This window comes from Lepisma saccharinum, chromosome 6, assembly GCF_977018435.1.
Source record: "Lepisma saccharinum chromosome 6, izLepSacc3.1, whole genome shotgun sequence".
Lineage (NCBI taxonomy): Eukaryota > Metazoa > Arthropoda > Insecta > Zygentoma > Lepismatidae > Lepisma > Lepisma saccharinum.
Window position 1 is genome coordinate 93103391 of NC_139234.1, and position 21672 is coordinate 93125062.

At 37.7% G+C, this 21672-nt stretch overlaps 1 protein-coding gene across 1 annotated transcript in view; it reads right to left on the bottom strand.

The window, feature by feature from the left end:
• Positions 1–21672, bottom strand: part of SREBP (Sterol regulatory element binding protein) — a 132344-nt gene that overhangs the window by 60571 nt on the left and 50101 nt on the right. Inside the window, exons 8-10 of the mRNA XM_083124230.1 lie at positions 12818–12999; positions 10984–11232; positions 3102–3291 (exon numbers count right to left, since the gene is read on the bottom strand). Coding sequence (XP_082980356.1) covers positions 3102–3291; positions 10984–11232; positions 12818–12999 — 621 coding nt within the window. The remainder of the gene's footprint in view (positions 1–3101; positions 3292–10983; positions 11233–12817; positions 13000–21672) is intronic.

Below are 21672 nucleotides of genomic sequence, written 5' to 3' on the forward strand. Positions count from 1 at the left end.
TGTGACCAGCGTACGTTTAATTCCTTTATTTCCCACCAGTATTTAAAAAATAAATTTGTTCTACATGCACAAAACATGTGCATATTCGAATAATGACGTCACTGATACTGCATAAAATCACTAATTTCTCGGGTGTAACAAATCTCTGCAATGTAAAATGTACGACAACAAACAAATGAACTAGTTCATCAGGTTGCTTCTAAACGGGTCGCAAGCGAATGACTCAAATTCACAGAACAGGTTCACTGGGGGAATGAAGTAGTGAGTCCCTTTGTTTTTACTCGGCATCCGCACCCGTCCAGTGTTAAGTCTACCACAGCCAGTTATGTGAAATTCTGCTCTACAAGCTTTATTGCAGATCCAAAACCAATGAACTGTCCGAACACCAACCTGCTCTGCTTCACGTATCAAAAGAGAACGGGTTCCGAACGGGTGTGTTCTTAAGAAAGAAAATTTCCTCACCACACACAAGCTAAAGCAACATTTTTTCCGCAAGAAATTCTGAGGATGGCTGGTGCGTAGATTTCATCTTGAGTAGCTTGTTCTCTAAGGAAAAATCTCACGCCTCTCCAATTCCGGTCTTGAACAGGTTCACAAGAACGAGTTACAAAATGAACAGATCCAAGAACCTAGATCCGAGAGTGAATAAATATAGAATTGAAATGCAAAGGAACCATAATTTTGTACGTAACAGACTAGAAGTCATAATGACAAGAGGAACAAGTTTCTGAACTGAATCTTTTGGGGGGACTGGAATCACAAGAACCGAATTCGGAAGTGGAAATTAACTGTTCATTCATTTTGTAACTGGTTCTCCTGCAACTCCAAAATGCCCGTAAATTCCAGAAAATATGCAAAATTCCCTGACCAACCAAATTCCCTCACTTTTCCCTGTTTTCCAGGTGCGTAGCAACCCTGGTGTGACTGCAAGACCAAACAGTGGTGGCATAGGCTGTTCTTCCACTTCCTAGATCTGTGTGTGTGGTGAATGCCTTCATAATTGACAAGGAGATGGACATGAACCCTTGACAAACAAGGACTTTTGTACAGGAATGTCGGAGGGACTGTTGTCAAATGTTATTGTAAATCATGCCATTGGAGACAGTTTGAGATGTTTGAAGAGAAAGAGTGTTGCAATAAGTAATCACAAACCAAAAGAAGATAAACAAATAAGATTAGAGGGAAATGCACACCAACCAGTGCAGGGAACTTCAAGAAAATGTGCAATATGCAGCTCACGTGTCAGAAACACCAGTCAGAACAATTTGGACATGCAGAGAGTGCAATGTGCCATTATGCCTAAGGAAGGGCAAAAGTTGCTTTCAGAAGTTTTACTCAAAGTAATGTATGACAAAACAAGCAATAAAGCAAATTATTAAGTAAAAGAGTAAAATTGAAGATAAAATGATTTTTTATAAACATTACATACCATTCTTCACCAAAAAATTAAACGTGTGTATAAAGTGGGCGGTGGTTAGCATACATATTAACTACATGTAATAACTATGAAAGTCATGAAAATAAAGAAAAAGTACAAAGGCAACATTTTAATTGTTTTCCCAGTATCTTTCATGTAATCAATGTTGCAAATCAATATCTTGAAAAAAATGTTCCTGCCCCTTAAAGGGTTAATTCATCCTGGACTGCATTTGGCAGACTAAATAGGTTCTGCCGTCTGGACTCGCAGCCAGTATAATCTTATGTGGGGCTCACATTGTCATCCTCCCTATACATGTCTAACTGCCCCTGCATCCATCTATCTTACCACCATTCATCCTCATCTTTGTGATTAGCCAAAGGGCCAGGAAAGTGTCATAAAATAAGCTACATCAATCAATCAGACATTGTGATAGCAAAAATCCTTGACCATAAGTATAATTTCTTGGCTTTTTATTGACTTCTTGGCCTACTTTTTCTTGACTTGCAACTTTCTTGACTGGCAGACACCTTGATATAAAAGCAATATACAACATAGTATAATATTATTATTAATAATAATAATAATAATATTTACCAAAATTTATAAGATAATCACAATGGCACAAAGCCGTGCCGGTGGAAAAGTATACAAAGAAAGTCAGAAAGTACACTATTATGTTTGCAGATTAGCAAAGATGATGAATTTGTTTTATATTGCTACATATATATTGTGTACTTCTGAATCCTCTCAATAACTACTTACCAAATTTACAATGCTTTGTCAACAACCCTCTTGTTTCCATTCAACATGATACAATTATTTCAGTTGTAAATTTCAGCTAATTTCCTCTAGTATAATATTTCTTAGTTTTATATTAGTGATCAGAACAAGAGCTGATACATAGTGTTATTTATACACATACACTGCGTTGCAAGATATATCTTTCCTGTAAAGTTTTTGGTGTTCCTTAAAGAATTATTGCAGCTGAACTATAAAATGCAGTTTTCTGTATCAGGCTTCAATTTTGAGAAAAACAGATTTTTCCCCACACATATTCCCTTAGAAGGAAAACTAAACTAATTTAATTGTATGTAGCTGTGAATGTGCTGTGGTGTAGCGGTAGGGCATCTGACTGCCACGTAGGAGACCCAGCTTCAATTCCCAGGATGGGTGATCTAAGGTTGGAATTGTTCCAGCCTTGTCCCCACATAAAGCACCTCTGGGGATCACCTAGCCTCGTAGCCGGAGCATGGTGCTGATCACATCACATCCAAATCCAAAATAGCCAAGAGTAAGAATGCGTGGGGCCCTACAACCACATCCCCTAAATGTGCTTTTATGGCACAGTGCTATATGCACGGGAACTTTACCTTTACCTATGCTGTGTACGTGCCCTATTCCTGAAATTAAATGTACTATTCTGAAAATATTTAATTACATTTTAATTGTTACCACCAAAGAATGTCCCTCCCTCCTCAAATGACAATTTGCGACACTGTGGAAAGATCGGATGAGTGCCGACACAGCAGTCATTTAAGATTAGGTTAATTTAAAATATAATTTTTCATGGTGTGTATAAGGTAATTCAATACATTTGAAAATATTAAAATTAATACAAAGGCTTTTTCTATTTATTCACAAACAGCACATAACCACTTATCGTGCATGGTGATTGACATACCTGCATGGCATATGACAAAGGATCAGCATGGTTGCCAATGCTACTGAAGAGTGAATTTCTGGGAGAGCCATAAGACCACTTCTGTGACACAAAGAAACGATGTCCATAAGGGCTGAAAAGCCACTGAAATCTTGTTGGAATCTGATTTCCGCTTTTCATGCAAACATCTCGAGCCAAGCTGAGATAAAATCTACAAAGGAACAGTTAATTAGAAAGAAACAATAGATAAACATGTTTCATAAATAAACAAATAAATATTAAGTTCAAATCATTTATTCCTTTCATCAACTATTACTTTAAAAAAAAATGCTCTATGTTATGTACAAAAGAAAAAAATATTCAAAATAATTTCCTACAACTCTTAACGATGTTTATGTCGAGCTATTGGAAAATAATATATTCTCTAGTATGACATAATATGAAATTCTTCTCTTCTATTCATCAACAGATGAATAAAATAACACAGCTTGCAATTTCTCATTAACTATATACCTATTTTTCTGCTTATCTCCATCTGGGATATACTCTTGCACCCTCTTACACTCTCTAATAACTAATTTTGAAGTTTTGTGTTGGAGTCATTGCAGCTTTGAGGAACGTGTATTCATGATCCTGAAATTATTTTGTAAATTTTAAAGCTTCTTGTACAGTCAAAATGTTCACCACTATTTTTATTGTCTCTTTATTCCACATCCTGCATTTTATTAAGGCAGGGGTTCCCAAACTATTTTGTTTCACGCCGCCCTTAGTGTTTCAAGATATTTCCACACTGCCCAAGTCAGAATGTAGGCGTATCTAACACTAGCAATGCTCAGTAAGTGTGGTTAACTTGCTTGCCTACGTTAAGAAATAAACATTATTTCAAATTCAGAAATATTGTATGTGTAAAAAGTACTAAATAAGCACATATTTGGATTAATGCGACGGTCCGATTCTAAAACCACGTGTCAACTAACAAGTAAGTGTAATTTCAGTGAAAATTGATTTGATCATGGACAGAAAGTTAGAACAAAGAGCGAATTTGAAATTCTACATGAAACTGGGCAAATCTGCCACAGAGATGCTGGACATGATTCGGCAAGTTTACGGTGATGCTGCAATGAGTCATTCCAGGTGTTTTGAGTAGCACATGTGCTTCAAGAGAGGAAGATCATCACTGGAAGATGACGAGAGACCTTCAACGAGCACAACCCCCGAAAAGTCAAAACCATTCGGCAACTTGTGCACGAGTATCGTCATAGAACAATCCACAACATTGCTGCCATTGTTCGGTGTGTCATACGAAACTAGATTTGGCTCCTGCGGACTTCGCCCTCTTCCCGAAAATGAAGATCCAACTCTAAGATTACCGTTTTGGCTCCATTGCGAAGATCCAGCTCAAATTGCAGAAGGTGCTTCGAAAAGAAGAATTCCATGACACATTCCAGAAGTGGCAGGAATGCTGGGAGCGGCGTTTTGCTGTGCAAGGGGACTATTTTGAAGGTGTTAGTCTGTAAACATAGATAAAGTACTTTCTCGTAAACTGAGCTAGTTTCGAAACTTTTTGATACCATCGCGTATTGGAACATTCCGCAGTGCCCCTGTAAGGCAGCACACACTTTGGGAGCCACTATAAAAAGGAATGAAATTATGTTGATGCAAAGCAGATGTTGTCCTCTGCAGAGAGCTGCACATCGGGTAGATTCATTACTAGGCCCGGTTGGCTGGCGAGTGAGCGAGTAAAACTACAGACCTGGGTTTTGACCCGTCAAGCATCGAAAGGCCATGAGTAACTGGAAGGCCTTGCAAGACGAAACTCGCTTATCTTCAGCAAATGCTCATTCCGGTCTTGTTGGAGTTTTAAGTCCACTTTGTGCACAGTAAGGCTAATCGGGACTGGACCTACAGTTTAAAGTGGGATCCGAACCACTATGTGCCTCCACCGGGTATCTAACACGGGACCCCTTGATTACAAGGCAGCAACGCTACCACTGCGCCATCGGGGAGGCCTGCATTTATCAATTTGAAATTGCAGACATTTATTCCTTGGTAGAAAACATTTGTATCACTCACATCTAGCGGCGGAGATTGGGTCCCAAAACTAGGGAGCCAAGGAGCAAAAGTGGGGGGGGGAGGGAAAAGGACAGTTTAATTTCCATTGGTACATAATGTTAGTGTGGTGCAAAAGTGGCAAAAAGTGGGGGCAACTGGCCCCTCTCGGCCCTGCACCTAATCGCCGCCACTGGTGACACCTGTAAAGGAGTACGAACCAAGTTTCGCAAAACGTGCCATCGTAAATATTTTGGAATTTCGTGTGACTGGTGGTTGTTCTACATTAAACATTTTTTGGGGAGTGCTCGCCATGGTAGTGGTAGTGTTGTCGCCTTGTAATCAAGGGGTCCAAGGTTCAATACCTGGTGGAGGCACATGGTGGTTTGGATCCCCCTTTAAACTGTAGGTCCAGTCCCGATTAGCTTTATTGTGCATAAAGCGACCAGATAAATGAATCAATCAATTAAACAGATTTTCTCTCTGGTGAAATTTTGCCAATTCAATATCCGAATTAGTTGTTCAATATATCCCACCCTCAACACTAAGGCACGGTGGTCCATAAAATGGAACCTGAAATCAGAATTTGCATTATAAAAGGTTTTTGCATATTGTTTCATCTCTTTCAACAAATCTTCGATCGCTAATGTTGTTGCTACTTATCAAGTTCAACAGACCGCATTGATAGTAATACGATGCAAAATTGTTAGCTTGTATCTTCATAGGGGTGCATTTCAACAAACAAATAATGCAATTTCAAGACCAGAAAAGTGACATAAAATGAACAAGACACATAAACCTATTTCAAGACCTTTAAAACAAATTTGGGAAATATGTGGTAGTCGGTTTGACGTAATAATGAAACTAATTTGAGAAGTTACAAAATCTTAGGTATATTACAGTGGCGCAGCAACATATCACGAGGCCTTGGGCGAGATTAGAATGCAAGACCCCATCCGTTCTTTAAGTTTGAAATATCAATGTGAAACGATACACAGTCATCAAGGAAACGTCAGCAAATTATCATATTTATATAATAATAATAATAAATTTCTGATGAAAATTATATTTAATAGTACGCAACAGAGAAATTTACACTTGGCAGAGGTACAGTAACATGCTGCTGGAATTTTCATTAACCAAAGTAGTAGTACAGTGAAACTCCGATATTACGTTCCCGCATTATACATTTTCCTGCTAATACGTTCATCCAGTCAGACCCCGCCAAAAGACCAAGTTAAATAATAGGACGTTTACCTCGATCTTACTTTCGCTCTGACTCCCTTTTCCCGCTTTATACGTTCTCCAAGCCGTGACGATGTTTTAAAATTTGCCAGAAACCTGTTGACCACATGACTTCTCCCTCCCTCCCTCCTGTTTCTTGCTTTCGCATTCCCCATGCGACCTTGAACTTTCAGAAGTTAGGTTTTCGTGCTGGAGGAGGGAGAAGAGGCATCACTAGTCTTGTAATTACTGAAAAGTGCCAAGTATTTCTGCCTCGATTTTCTTGCTCTTGTGGAAGTGAGAGCACCTTACACAAGACATCTTAACCAATTAACATAATGGCGATAAGCAATCTCCCGTCTCCTTTCCTCTGACGTATAAAATTACGTTGTTGCGTTTAAAGCTGAATACGCACATTCAATGAACATAGCATACGGCCAGTAAAAAGAAAAAAAAGCTAATCTTTCCCCCAAAGGAGCTCATTAATCTGCCACTGGGCACATGAAAGATTCAACCCTTTTCTCTTTCTTTAATGCCCGGCATCCGTTATCTTGCTCATATGTGGGAAGCATTGAGATGACAGTATGGGAAAGCATCTAATCGGTGATCTTTCCCCTCCCTTTCGAAAATCCTGCGCACGTCACTGATAATTTAATGCGAGGTCTAAACTTGCGTAAGTTTGACAAAGCTTGTTTTGTTCCCTTCATGCAGTTGGGCTGATTGGGACTGGATACATATGCAGCTCGAAGTTGAATCTGAACCATTCTGCATGTCTTCAGGACACTTTGATTGCAGTATATAAAGATGCCTTGCACCCAGCTATAAAGGATCACTCCCCCCAATTACCAGGGACTTCTAAAAATAGCAACTAATTACCAGTTTTTCAGAGTAAACGGAGATCTCACACAATCACAAGCACAAACTGAACCTAATAGGCGGCAGTTAGAAGCAGTCATCCACTGTCCCCACCCTCGAAAGTGGGTCCCGTTAATTTGTCATTGACTTTCACAGCACGTCTTGCTTTTTTTCCTTACAAATTCATTCTCATACTTCTTTCCCCGTTGTTAAATAATTTTTGACACAATATACCCCTAAAAAGTCAATTGTGTAGTCCTTTCTTACAGACACTTGAGTTTCACCCCTCCCTTATGCTTTCCTGCATTTTCGTTTTTATTTACAGGTCCCTGAAAAACGTAAAATCGGGGTTTGACTGTAATAGTACGTTTTTAAAGATGCTCTTTAGGCAGTAAGACACAACTGAAATATCCTTAAATATGCTAAACTTTTCTTTTAAAAGATCAGAAATATAAACTAAGAATCTTTAAATATAACCTATATATAATTTAATGAGTTGTTCTTTGTTTCCTCACTTCAAAATTTGAAGGATGTAAATGTCACAAAGCATGGGTTAACTGGAAAATATCGTAGGATGCACATAAAATGTCGGTGCTTGAAAGAGCAGGGGGAAAGGGGTGCACTAAACCACAATCCTGTCTAGGGGACCAAAATGTCTACCTACAAGCTCTTCGACACAATTGGTTTCAACATCAACAAATCTTAAAACCATAGTAATTTGCCCCATAAGTGTGAAATCTTTGGTGTAATCAACTGATTTGACTTTTATAATTAGCAATTTTGACTTTGTTGCACATTAATTGTACCAGTTAATTTTGAATTTTAGGACTTAGATGATAATAATAATTGTGAATCTCATTTTGTTGTTACGTCTTAATGGTCTCGTAAAATTAAATATTTGACGCAGTGGCGTAACAAAATTGTAAAGTGCATGTTCCCAAGAAACAAATTTGGGTCCCTCAAATACAGTCAGATTCTTCCAGGAAATTTATGTAATTACTTAAGAGTGTCTGGTTGTGGCTACACTTACATTAATAATTATACAAATCGATGCTATACCTGTGAATTTTCACATATTACCACATATCTTTCTTTGACATTTAGGCATGTATTTCTTTGTTTGAGTTGGTGTTTTAAGTCCACTTTATGCACAGTAAGGCTAATCGGGACTGGAACTACAGTTTAAAGTGGGATCCAAACAACTATGGGCCTCCACTGAGTATCGATTGATTACAAGGTGACGACAATACCACTCCACCATCGGGTAGGCCCTAGGCATGTATTCAAAAAAATACTTACTTAACCCCTCCCCTGCCCCTCTTAACAGCTGAGTGGATAAAAATCATGATTTTTATTTATAACTTTTGATATTTTTTATTTAAATCGATCTTTTATTTTATTTTAAGGAACATGCCTAAAATTGCTTGAATGTTTTTTTTTTTTTTGGCACCGTACACATAGCCTAGACATATCTTTTATATAGAAAAAGCTTTTTCTGATAAACTTCCCTGTAAAATATTTGAACAGTTTGATTAAAGCAAATAACAACTTACATGTAAATATGCATTTCTCTGTTTCTGGAACTGAACATAATGAACCTAATATGAAAATGTTTGTTGAGTGTGTTAATGAAACTATTATAATTTCAGCAACTTTTCTTACAGTGAAAATAAAATATTCTGGATGTACTCTACAATTATAACTTATAATACATTTTACAGTCTTTGTAGCCGAATTTTGGTGTTTTTAATGATAGTTAGCCAAATATCAGCTGCCATATTTATTTACAGTTTATTGATAATGATACTATTTACGATTTAACATGATTAGTATCTTGTATATTATTCTATTTAAAAAATGTGCAATTTTTGCTTATAAAAATTATTGAATTTTAAATCAAGGGAAATTTAAGTGTTTTTTTCAGATGACATATTACATTTACTTTCTTATGAGCTTCACCCCATCAGTAAATATATTCTGTTTCCTTTATTTCCTTTTTTAGAGCCTAATAAACACCATTAAATGATTACGAGTTATATGTATTTTCACAAATCTACAAATTCGTGTGTACATTATTCTGTAATTATATTTAAAGTTATTTCAATTAAGTGATTTTTTAAAATAGAATTCCGTAATTTAAATCTTGATTTAAATCAAACCACCTTGTTTAACCGAAAGCTGGCTTCTGGGCAGCAAATGACACTTTTACTTCACAACATTAGATCGTGCCCTTTCACGTTCAAAAGTGAGATTACAGAGTCTGCTAAATTTGGGCTGAATCATACCATTCCACACTACCTTCCTGGAGTTTTCCTAAGTTTCAATTTTGAGGAATATACTTCTTTTTTCCTGGTTGTTACTTGAAGAGTAAGAAACAAACAGAAGACGTTACAGGATACAGAGAACACTGGAAGCTAGTGTAGAGTTATCAAGGAGAAGAAACTATGCCAAAGCACTTGATTTCAGATTTAAGCACATTCCTGAAACGTAGAACTTGATCAGGAAATTCGGAAGATAAATCATCTTTGGGTCAGTTACATCTGAAGTTGTAGGAAGGCAGGGAGAACTGCTAATATTACCCATGCCCTTCTTCAGTTAAAAACAATGGAAGCATTTAAATGCCCCATACCTTGCTTCGTGGCAGTTTAAACATTAACATCATTAACATTTTAAAATCGGGTAGACTATGCGAGGTCACGAGACAGAAAAAAAGCCAAGACAAAGCGTTTTTATTCAAGAAAATATTAAATGGATATAAATGTCCTAGCAATTTTTGCGTTAATGTTTTACATGAGAAATGAGAATTATTTTGAATTTTTCGGGGCCCCTTAGACTTAGAGCTCCCGCCCACCTCTGATTTGACGTATTCGTTCAAATTATAATGTTAAACTAGAATATAAAGCCAGATAAAAACAAGAAGTTTTAGCTTTATTGCCCACAAAAACTAGCCTTTTCTATTTTTCTCTCTTCAATTTATTACGTTTTTCATATCAACCTCATGGAACGCCAGGCCCCTACATGCGCGAGGCCCAGGGTGGTCGCCCACTTCACCCACCCCTTGCTACCCTAATGGTTATACAACCTCAAGGCACCTGCACCTAGCAGAAATTCAAATATTTCCATGCATAATGAAATATAATGACTGTTGGCAACACTGACAGTAGTGCTCGCATCTAACTGCAAGAACTAAATCGAGTCTGACGGGTACCCGGGTAAAGAGAAAAACCTGGCAAGCATCGAGGCCTGCTGTGGCGTGAAGTTTGCTTGTGCAATGTCGAACTCCTGGGCTTGACGTGCGTGTTGCATATTATTGTAGGTGCGCCTCCTTGCAGACAGGTTTCTTCCGGGTCTTGTACAGACCGCTGGTCCTCCTATTGATGTTCTTATTTCAATATTTACTTAAGCATCACATTGTGGAAAACCAACTGAGTGAAAATGGTAATGGACACTTCGTTTACAATTTCTTTTGCTGTTCTTTTTAAAGGTTCGCATAACCACTTTTTGTAGATGCAAAATAATATAATACAGTTATTTATAGTGGTGTTTTATTTTTCTTCCCACTATAAGAATACAAAACACTAAAATGTATATCATTTTGCATTATAAGATTTTTACATTATTCTCATTATGATTGCTATTTTTGTGTACACTTCTTCCAGTCTCCACATGAGCCCTAGTGGTAAAGAATCACAGTACCATTTGGTGCCATTATCAAAACTCATGCTTTATTACAGCATAAGCTAAGCATGTTACTTACAGGGACTAAGCAACTTACCTATTCAACATCTGTAAGCCTGATAGCGTGCTTTTCTTAATCCTTAGTGCAACTCCCATGTAAATATCAGCCAGATATTCTGAGGGCAAAGTGCCTCCGGATGCTTCTGACATGTTTACGGCACTCAGAGCCAGAGCCACACCAGTGAGGTATCCTTCATCATTTCCTTGCACAAGATGGAGTTGATGAAGCTTATGATAAACCAATGCCAACTCCTTAGCTGAATTAAAGGCCTCTCTTCGTGTAGTGCTACAAAAAAGATCAATTTTTGTCTTCGTAGAATGGCCACGTAACCACAGCTATTTTACATCAAATACCAATACACCAATGTTGAAAAAAATGCCTGTTGGTTGATAGGTTTCAACACAGATACACATGTGTCAAAACACAAACCATAAAAAGTACATTTTTTTAACATTTCTGTTGGATGCTCAAGAAAACATATTACCACATTTGCCAGCGAATAAGATGCACCTTACACCACCTTTTTTCTACACATTTGTTGACGAAAAATCTTTATCACTGAATTTATAATTAATTTAAAGTATTTCAAATATAAAGTAATACATAGGTCTACTTTCAACAAATAACTTACCTAATCTAACTGGGAAAGAATACATTTTAATATTCTTCGTGACACACCACAAGGAAACAAGAAAGAAATCATCTAATTCAGAACAAAGAAAATTTCCAGAAATGAAGGTAATCAAAAATTGAGTATCGGCATGTAATCTGCATCTGTACCTCTTATACCTGTTTTTCAGACATATTTTCAAAGAAAAAAGTGCATCTTATATGCTGGCAAATACAGTATATGACACTACATGTACACTGTAACTAGCAAATGGGAATTGCTTATTTTTATTGATACCACTCTCTTACCCATTTGCTAGTTGATTTTTGGCAACAGATTAAAATCAAAAGTTCTTGGATATAATAGAGCTGAGATTTGTACACCATTCGGGTACATTCTCTCGCAAATGTAATATGTTAGAGTTTGCATGTGAGGTTGCCTCCTACGTATTAACTATGAAAACTTACTGTACTCTTTGACAAATACCACACAAGCACTCCAAGAAACTCAAGGCCCATACCACGAGGGATGATGGGAAAAATAGAATACAAAGCCTGTAAATTCCAGTAGATATTTATTAGACGAATACGAACGGACTCATGTGAACGGATCCTTCATACACTACTTCTCAACATATTCTCCTCCCATACTTCAGTGTTGCACAACATCATCCAAGTGAAACCGGCATCATTGCTGTGCCTACAAACAGTGTTTTGGAAAAAGACATAGTTCCACTCATGACAGCGAGACTTCACATGTATTGTGAGCCATGTGTGAAGTCTTGTTGTCATGAGCGGAACGATGTCTTCTTTCTTACACGGCTCACAATACATGTGTGTTCCTTGTGGGTTTTGGGTGGCATGTGCTCCAACATCCACCAGACATTTGGATCTTGCTCAGAGCGAATATCATCTCTTTGCTCCTTTCAAGAAGCATCTCAGAGGATGCCGGTTTCACTCAGATGATGATGTGCAGCACGAAGTAAGGGTTGGATTCAGACAACAGTTCTTCGAAGCATCATAAAAATCGTGAAGCACTGGGATAGATGGCTGAACCAGGGAGGAGACTATGTTGAGTAGTAGTGCATGAAGTACCTTTTCACATGAGTCCCTTTTCTTTTGTCTAATAAATACCTATTGGAATTTTGTATTCTTTTTTTTCTGATCATCTCTCGTACATTTCCTCCTCCTCCTCATCCCAACATTGACAGTAATATCACAGACATATTCCTGGAGAAAGTCAGAGTGGTTTCACACTTACTTGTCGGCGAATAATCCACCCGTATACTTAGACAACCATCTTCCGACCCAAAATCTGTGCAATAACTGTCTGAGGGCTTGCCACGTGGTTGCCATAAGTAACTCAAACTTCGATGCTGGCAAAGGGCGTCCATATGCTTGGAGACATTTTCTCAAGTCTTGATTTGCAGCTGCAAGATCTCCCTGAAAGACATTGATGAATTATTATTTCAACACAGCAGTGGAAACAGACTTTTACAGTCCAGGCTATTATACGAGGGTCATCCAGAAAAAAGGAACATTTTGGTGTAAAATCACAAATGATGTGTGCAAAAAAATTATGGTACAGAAACTACATACCTTACTCTAATTTTCCACACATTCGCCATACCCATTCAAGCACTTATCAGAGTTTGATACCATCATTGCACTCGGTTGCCACCAATGTGCTTTCCGGAAAGAAGAACATTCGACTGTAGCAAACAGCACACTCCACCTACAAAGGCTCAACTTCGCCATGATAAACAAAACGTAATAAATAAATACATGAATTGACAAAGGCTAGTAGGTAGTGGATGTGCCCTAACAGACTGCTGCTTTTTTCTGCATGGTGTCAATAGCTGTGAGATGAGATGTTACCTCATCTTCAACAGGCTCCAAAAATCTTCCCAAAAGTTGTTGGCTGCTTTCTTGCATTTTGCTTGCAGTGGTCTTCATTTGACTGTGTAGTAATATGGCATTCAGTCCTCAAAAATCTCTTGTATGGGTCATTCCATACCATTTCAACGAGGTCATGTTACCCACCAATTCAGATTTTGATAAAATTTGGTATACATCCTTCCTTTATGGTTGAAAGAAATCCCCAATTTTTTTTCTCTATCTCAAATGGTTTTCATTTGACAGCACTTTGAAATGTCATTAAATCAGTGTTGTCTGTCATTCTTGCCACCCTCGACACAAGATACCCTTGCTTACATTTTATTTCTTTTCTCCTTAACAAATGAGCAGATCTCTCTGAAATTTTATACAAAGTTTAATGAAATAATGAGGATTTCCGTAAAAAAATCTACAAAAAGACTAATAATGAATTTGTAGCCTAATTTTTGTGGTGGGAAAACTAAGTTACGAAAATCTGAATTTTCATCATGTGGGTATGACGGAACCAAAAGCTTTTGATGTTGAAAATCATTGCAAAGACATGCTCCTTACAAAAAAATAATTTTCTGGGTTTTTTATACCTTCTAACGAAAATTTTACGTTTTTTGGATATTTTCTAAAATTTCAGGGTCAATGCGTACCAAGTGATCCAGCACTGGCCGCTCAACCTTTTTTAAAAATTTTCATTTGTTTGTCGTTGTAACCCCTGTACAAGGGTAGTTCAAAACAGGCATTATTTTTCTAAAATTAGGCTTTATTTGAAGATGGCCATTTTTGTTTCATGACTTGCAACATTTTTGGCCTATGCAAAGACTTGTGATAATTATGATAGCTTGGCTAAGACAAATTATAGAAATCTGGAGTAAAAAAAAAACATTGTTTTCTGTACATTTCAGGCTACATCTTATATTCTGTACCTATTTTCACCACATCTCATGCAAATGGCTGAAATTTAGGGTCAAAACTGACTGATATTCAATTTTGAAGGAAAATCAATGTATAAGATATATTTTTTTAGTAGGTAAGCAATGAAATATCAGAGCTGTTGTATTTTTAGGAGGAAACATATACATCCAAAGTTTCAGCAGAAAATATTTGACACAGTCTTACACACCTTCCCATCGATAATAGCTATTAACGGGCTTACTATGCTATTCATATGTTGCAATTAATTAATACGTACAATAATTGTAATTGCATGATAGTTCATTAAAAGTAAATATTTATAATTGTAACTAATAATGAAAATTTGCATGTTTTTGCCAAACTTCCCCCTGTTGTAACTTTCTTATCCATGCAATATCAATCTCGAAATTTTTTACAGCTTTAAAAATCAAATTTTATTAGGTTCCCAACTACCAGAAATTAGTTTGTTTTCAGTTTTAAGTCCACTTTATGCACGGAAGGCTAATCGAGACTGGACCTACAGTTTATTAAAGTGGGATCCGAACCAGTATGTGCCTCCACTGGGTATCAAACCCAGGACCTATTGATTACAAAACAATGATGTAACCACTACGCCATCAGGAAGACCCTTCCAACCAGATATATATTTGGGGCCCAAATTTTGAGAAAAATGAGCATTTTCAAAGAGCTTTAACTCAATGCAGAAACCAGTAACAGAGCTCAAATATTTTCTGCTAAAACTCTGGATGTATATCTTTCCTCTAAAAAAAATATAGCTCTGATATTTCATATTTATATTTTCATATTTACTAAAAAAAATATATATATCCTATACATTGATTACCCTTCAAACAGCGGCGGCTGCTTAATACGTGCTACCGTGCTATAGCACGTTGCTAAATTTGTTAAAATGAAAAGAAGAAAAAAGCAAATCTCAGAGATGCAAGAAGTTTAATGAAGCCCTAAACTGAATTGAAACTTCTCATGTTAAGAGCCTCAACATTTAACAGCGGCGCCACGTATTTCCCTCGCGCTGTTGGGGCTATAAGGAATACCGTACCGTGCTAGAATCTCAACAGCACGTTTTCGCCCCTTTTTCATCCCTCCGCGCATGAATACTGTACACCCCCACTCCTCGATTCGTACGGGGGATAGCGTCTCGTCTCGAGTAAAATCGTCTGCTAGTGTGCTACAGGCAGATTCAGCACGGTAAGTGTGCCATCTCAGGACAAGAAGAAAGTCTACGACAACCTATTGCCTCTGTCAGAACAACGTTTATTAATGTCACTTTTAAACGTTCTCTACGTTATCAGTGTAGACTTATGTAATGTTTGTAACATGTCATATACATTAGCAGCACCTGCAAAAAGTTGGAACGCGAATTGACATTATCCCTTAGCGTTTTATCTATTTCGGTGGTAAGTTGTAAATATTGCAACTCTGAAACTATAGTCCGTGCCTTTCTTGCTTCCGAAAGTGGATTCGGCTATGTAATTTATATTTAGGAAATTTTAATTTTATATTTTATCTAAATTACCTGTTTTTAAATGCTAGAAATATATTTCCTTATGTTTATGTAGCACTTCAATCGTCCAGAAACAAACTTGCAGAGTACCGTTTTTTCCCCCGGCTTCCAGACCCAAAAATTTTCCGCGCGGTTCATTGTGTTAAAATCGCGTGGCGCGTGAAGTGGTGGTCATTGTTGTTAAGGATTAGCTTTTTGTTGTTGTTGTTAGAAGTGAAAGTGAGTGTGTGTTAGTGTACCATGAATTCGGTGGATTCTATGTTGCAGCGACCTTTTTCTTCAAGAACACTTGAAGAAAAGTTGGAAATAAAAGCGCTAGGACGGCCGTTGCCAGATTTGGATCTATCGCAAAATGCAAAGGGAGGTAAGAACGCTACATATAAAAGGCGATTTAATAGAAAACTGTACGATAGTGAACCATGGCTTTGTGGGTGTCAAATTCGAAATGCATTATTTTGTTTTCCTTGCATACTTTTTGGAAGTAATGATTCGTGGTCTAAAGGAGGGGTAAAAGATCTAGGACATTTAAGTGAATATATAAGAAAGCACAGTGAAAGCAAAAAGCACATGAATAATGAGTTAAATTTTGTCTCTCTCGGAACTGTCAACATAGCAACGCAGTTAAGCAGCGCTTATCTAGAATCGCTTCAAAAGCATAATGAACAAGTTGAAAAAAATCGCTACGTCTTGTCAAAAATCATAGACTGCATCAAGTTCTGTGGAGCTTTTGAGTTGGCCCTGCGTGGCCACGATGAAACAGATTCCTCCGCAAACCCTGGGGTATTTTTGGGGCTCGTTGATTTTGTCAGCAGTTTAGACAATGCTGTTAAAGAACATCTTAACAACAGCACTGTATTTAAAGGCACCTCGAAAACCATCCAAAATGAATTATTAGACTGTATGCGTGAGGTGTGCCAGGAGAAAATTGTAAAAGAAATGTCGGAAGCAAAATTTGTGGCATTGATGTGTGATGAAACCACAGACGTATCCGATCAGTTGCAGTTGGTTCTCGTATACAGGTACGAACTTAAGGGGGTTGTACACGAAAGATTCTGGAGCTTCCTTAATCCGGACAGACAGGATGCAGAGGCAATTTCCCATTGCATCATGAAAGAGATGAACAGTTTATTTGGTGAGGAAGCGGATAAAATAATTGCCCAAACATTTGATGGAGCTTCGGTGATGAGAGGAGAGAAAAATGGAGTTCAATCTCGCATCAAAGAACACTTTCCACTTGCTCATTACATTCACTGTTATGCGCACCAATTGAATTTAATAATGGAGCGAGCTGTGTCCCAAAATCAATCAGCTAGGGTGTTTTTTTGCAGCTTGTCAGCATTTCCAACGTTCTTTTCACGCTCACCTCAGCGACTCTTGTCATTGGAAACCCGAGGTTGCACGTCGTATTCCTTCTGGCTCAAGAACACGGTGGAATTTTAAGTCGCGTACGATAAATGTTGTGCACGAATATCAAGAAGAGCTTGCAAACTGTTTGCATGACTTGGAAAATTCAGCGTCATGCACAACCATTCAAGAAGCGCGAGGCCTGCGTCACAGTCTGGAGGATCGCGAATTTGTATTCTGGCTTTTGTTCTTTCACAGAATTATGCAGCATGTTGATATACTGTACAATCAATTGCAAGCAAAGCAGACCGACACAGTAAAAGTAAAAAATGCCACTGCTGCTTTCAAGAGCGCCATCCAAAAGGTACAAGATAATGTAGACTCCCTACCTAGAGAATCGGAAACCACCCAAGCAAATAAGCGACGGCGTTGTGAATCAGATCTGACATCAGATGCAAAAGAAGTGTGCGATCGCATCACCACCGAAGCTTCACACAGATTTGAATTCTCAAATCATTTGGATTCTGCGCAATTGCTTAACTCTTCAAGATTCCCGGAATACACGAATGGCTTTCCAGAATGCGAATTGGACATAGCAGTCCGAAGTTATCCAGTCCTTAACAAAAGGAAGTTGCATACTGAACTCTCCGTGCTGTACGAACGAGATGACTTCCATTCTGTAGAAGGAGCCATCCCTCTTTTGAACGTGATTCTAAAGAATAATTTGGAAAATACATTTTCCCAAATTACCATTTTACTAAGAATCGTAGCCACAACGCCGATGACAACCGCCGAACCTGAACGATGCTTCTCTTCCCTGAAAAGAATCAAGACTTTTCTAAGAAATACAATGGCCCAGGACCGCTTGACTGCCCTTGCTATGCTATCAATTGAGAAGAGGCTGGTGACAAATATGAGTGACTTCAACGCGGAGGTGATAGAAAAATTTTGCTCAAGGAAGAACAGAAGAATGGAATTAACCTTCAGGCGATAGGTGAGTTAATGCATGGAAGCTTTCTTATTTTATTTTCTTTGTTGATGAGTAAAACAAATCATTTTTCACTGGTATTCTTTTGCGACGCTTTTCTATCTATTTTGTTTAATCGCGACGATTAGGATGAGACATGATATGATGAAATTAATGAAGGGGCATTCACAAAGAATACCCATACCCGGGCCGAGATTCCAACCCGGAACTTCGATGGCGAGATCGAAAGTCGACCACTTAACGTTCGCGGCCACAGAGCCAGCACGTATGTGTGTGTGTGGGGGGGGGGGAGCCATTATAAGTGCATGAAAAAAAGCATCAGTTGTAGCACGCATCTTTGAAAAGTCACGAGCCGCCGCTGCCTTCAAAATTGAATATCAATCAGTTTTGACCCTAAATTTCAGCCATTTGCATTAGATGTGGTGAAAATAGGTACAGAACATAAAATGTAGACTGAAATGTACTGAAAACAATGTTTTCTTTACTCCAAATTTCTAGAATTTTTCTTAGCTAAGTTATCATAATTATCACAACTGTTTGCATAGGCCAAAAATGTTGCAAGTCATGAAACAAAAATGGCCACCATTTTAAATTAAAGTCTAATTTTAGAAAAATAATGCCTGCGAAAAATTTTAAAAAAGGTTGAGCGACCAGTGCTGGACCATTTGGTACAGATTGACCCTGAAATTAAAGGCAATATCCAAAAAACGTACAATTTTCGATAGAAGGAATACAAAAACAAAACAAAAAAAAATTGTAGAGAAAGAGCATGTTTTTGCAATGATTTTCAACATCAAAAGCTTTTAGTTACGTGATATCCACATGATGAAAATTCAGATTTTCGTAACCTAGTTTTCCCACCACAAAAATTAGGCTACAAGTCCATTATTAGTCTTTTTATAAGCATTTGTAAATTTTTTTGAGGGCTGATATATTTTTTTCTGAAATCCTCATTATTTCATTAAACTTTGTATAAAATTTCAGAGAGATCTGATCATAGGTTAAGGAGAAATGAAATAAAATGTAAGCAAGGGTATCTTGTGTCGAGGGTCTCAAGAGTGACAGATAACACTGATTTAATGACATTTCAAAGTGCTGTCAAATGAAAACCGTTTGAGATAGAGTGAAAAAAAAAATAGTTTTTTTTTTTCAACCATAAGGGAAGGGTGTATACCAAATTTCATCGAAATCGGAGATGGTGGATGACAAAATCTTAGTTTTTTGCGTTGATTTGATGTGGAATGACTCGAATGTGTATGCTTGTTTTCAAATTTTACAACTTCACCAATCACAGTGTGAACAAGGCCTTGCACTGCTTTTTCAGAGAGCATTGCCAGCCAGTATGCTTGATCATCTCTGACCTTTTCTTGTAAGTACGAAAATCCATTATGAATTAGTTTCTTCCCACTATGAGAGCTATTCGCTAACAAAGACATTTTCTAAGTCATGAGGAAGTAACTCACATTCGGTATTTATAGTCACTAAAAAGTGAAAGTCAATGCCAGAGGTCAGAGGTGAAAGGGTGGGTAAAGAGAAAGGCTCCAAAATTACCTATAGGTCTCACCTGACAACTTGAGCTCTGGGGAAAGTGGAAATTGGAGAGGGCCATGTGGGTTTTGTCAAGAAAAAGGCAGACTGGTGTAGCAAAATTCCAATGTTGCAACCTACAGTTGTAAACAGTATCTGGCCACTCAGTTTAGATGGAAGAAATATGGGAAGAAAAGCACAAGCCCCGTTTCCAATTATCCCCACCGACCTCCATGGCGGAGAGTTTATCACAGCGTGCTACGATGTCAGAGTTCTGGGTTCGAATCCCAGCCTGTGGAAGTTATTTTTTGTAAGTGTCCCTTTCTACATCAATATAATCAACCATCCCAATCTTCGCGATTAGCCAAAAGTGGCAGAAAAGCAAAGTAAAGTAAATCAAATCAATCAATTCAAAACCAATGATGACATTGAAGCAAACCCAAAAGAGAGCCGCTGGCTACTCTTAAAATGATTAAAACAGAATTTCGTGAAATCAGGGGGAAAGCTCCTGAGAAATGAAGGTCCCAGGTTCGATAACCGGTGGACGCACATAGTGGTTCAGATCCCACTTTAAACTGTAGGTCCAGTCCAGATTATCCATATTGTGCATAAAGTGAACTTAAAACACCAACTCTAACAAACAAACCAACTCCCTAGAAATGGAGAAAATGTGCAAGAAGAGCTATAATGAACGATTTCGAAAAATGGGCTATTATGAGGCTTGCAATAGATTCATACGTTGTGGACAATACTGTACCCACACCTTTTAAAGAAGCTGCGAGGAAAAATCAATTTTAGATTTAGGACCACATTAAAAAAAATGTTTACGTGATCTTTATTTTCCTTATAAAAAACTGAATCCAATAAGAATGTTTTGATGGAAAAGCCAGATATTACTGTATTGCGTGTGAATCTCTTGAGACATATTCACGATCATGACTGCCGAAAGACTGGAAGAGCCTTGTACAATTTAGACTAAACAACAAACTAACATCATACAGTGCCAGTGACAATGTGACAAAGACATTGTAGGGCCTCTACCACCAAGTGGAAAACGTAGGAGGCTCACAATGGCAACTATTGAAGTAGCGCCATTTCCTGTGAACATCCGGAAGTAAAATTTTTGGGGGCCTTAATTGAAAAAAAATATATATCGAGAATACCATAACATATATACGTATTGATGATGTCAGAGGGGGTGGACAGAAGTTTTAACCCCCCTTACGAAAGGGAGAGGGAAGGAAATGGGGGAGGAGATGTGTATAAAGCAACCGTGGCTGTAGTAGGTAAGGTTAGAAGGTCTATATATTTTTTTATCAATTAAAACAGCTTTGTTAAGAAATGCTACTGGTTATTAGGCATTCTGGTAACATTTATTGGGAATAGCGAGAAATTATTGTGGTTGCAAACACTGTTTTTGAAGGGCAGAGAACTCACTATGAGGGTTCTTACTGACTCCGCTGTCAACTTGAATACTTTCTCCTCAGAACTCAAGTTGTGGCACGAGACCTATAGCACCAAATTTCCTGGACCCGGAGAAATGACATGCTACTTGTTGCCACACGGTGGAAGTTGATATTTTGACTGCCCATTTGTAGTGCAACACATGTGTGTAGGTTAACTGACATTTTACTGATCTGATGTAACTAAAAATGTTTCACGAAAAACCTGAATAGTTGATTCACCTCTTTAATTAATTTAATTGCACATTCAGAGACTTACATCACAAAACAAAAGTATAAGAATTATACTTTACATTCATAAAAGTAATAACAAAATGGCAGAATTTTGTACAAAGTTGCAAGCTGTTTATATAAAAAAATCAGATCAGCAAAATTGTTGGTAATGTTATAGATACAACAACATGCCTATGTTAGTGAATATTGATACTGATTATATGTCTCACTCTTAGTATTTGGATAAGCAACAT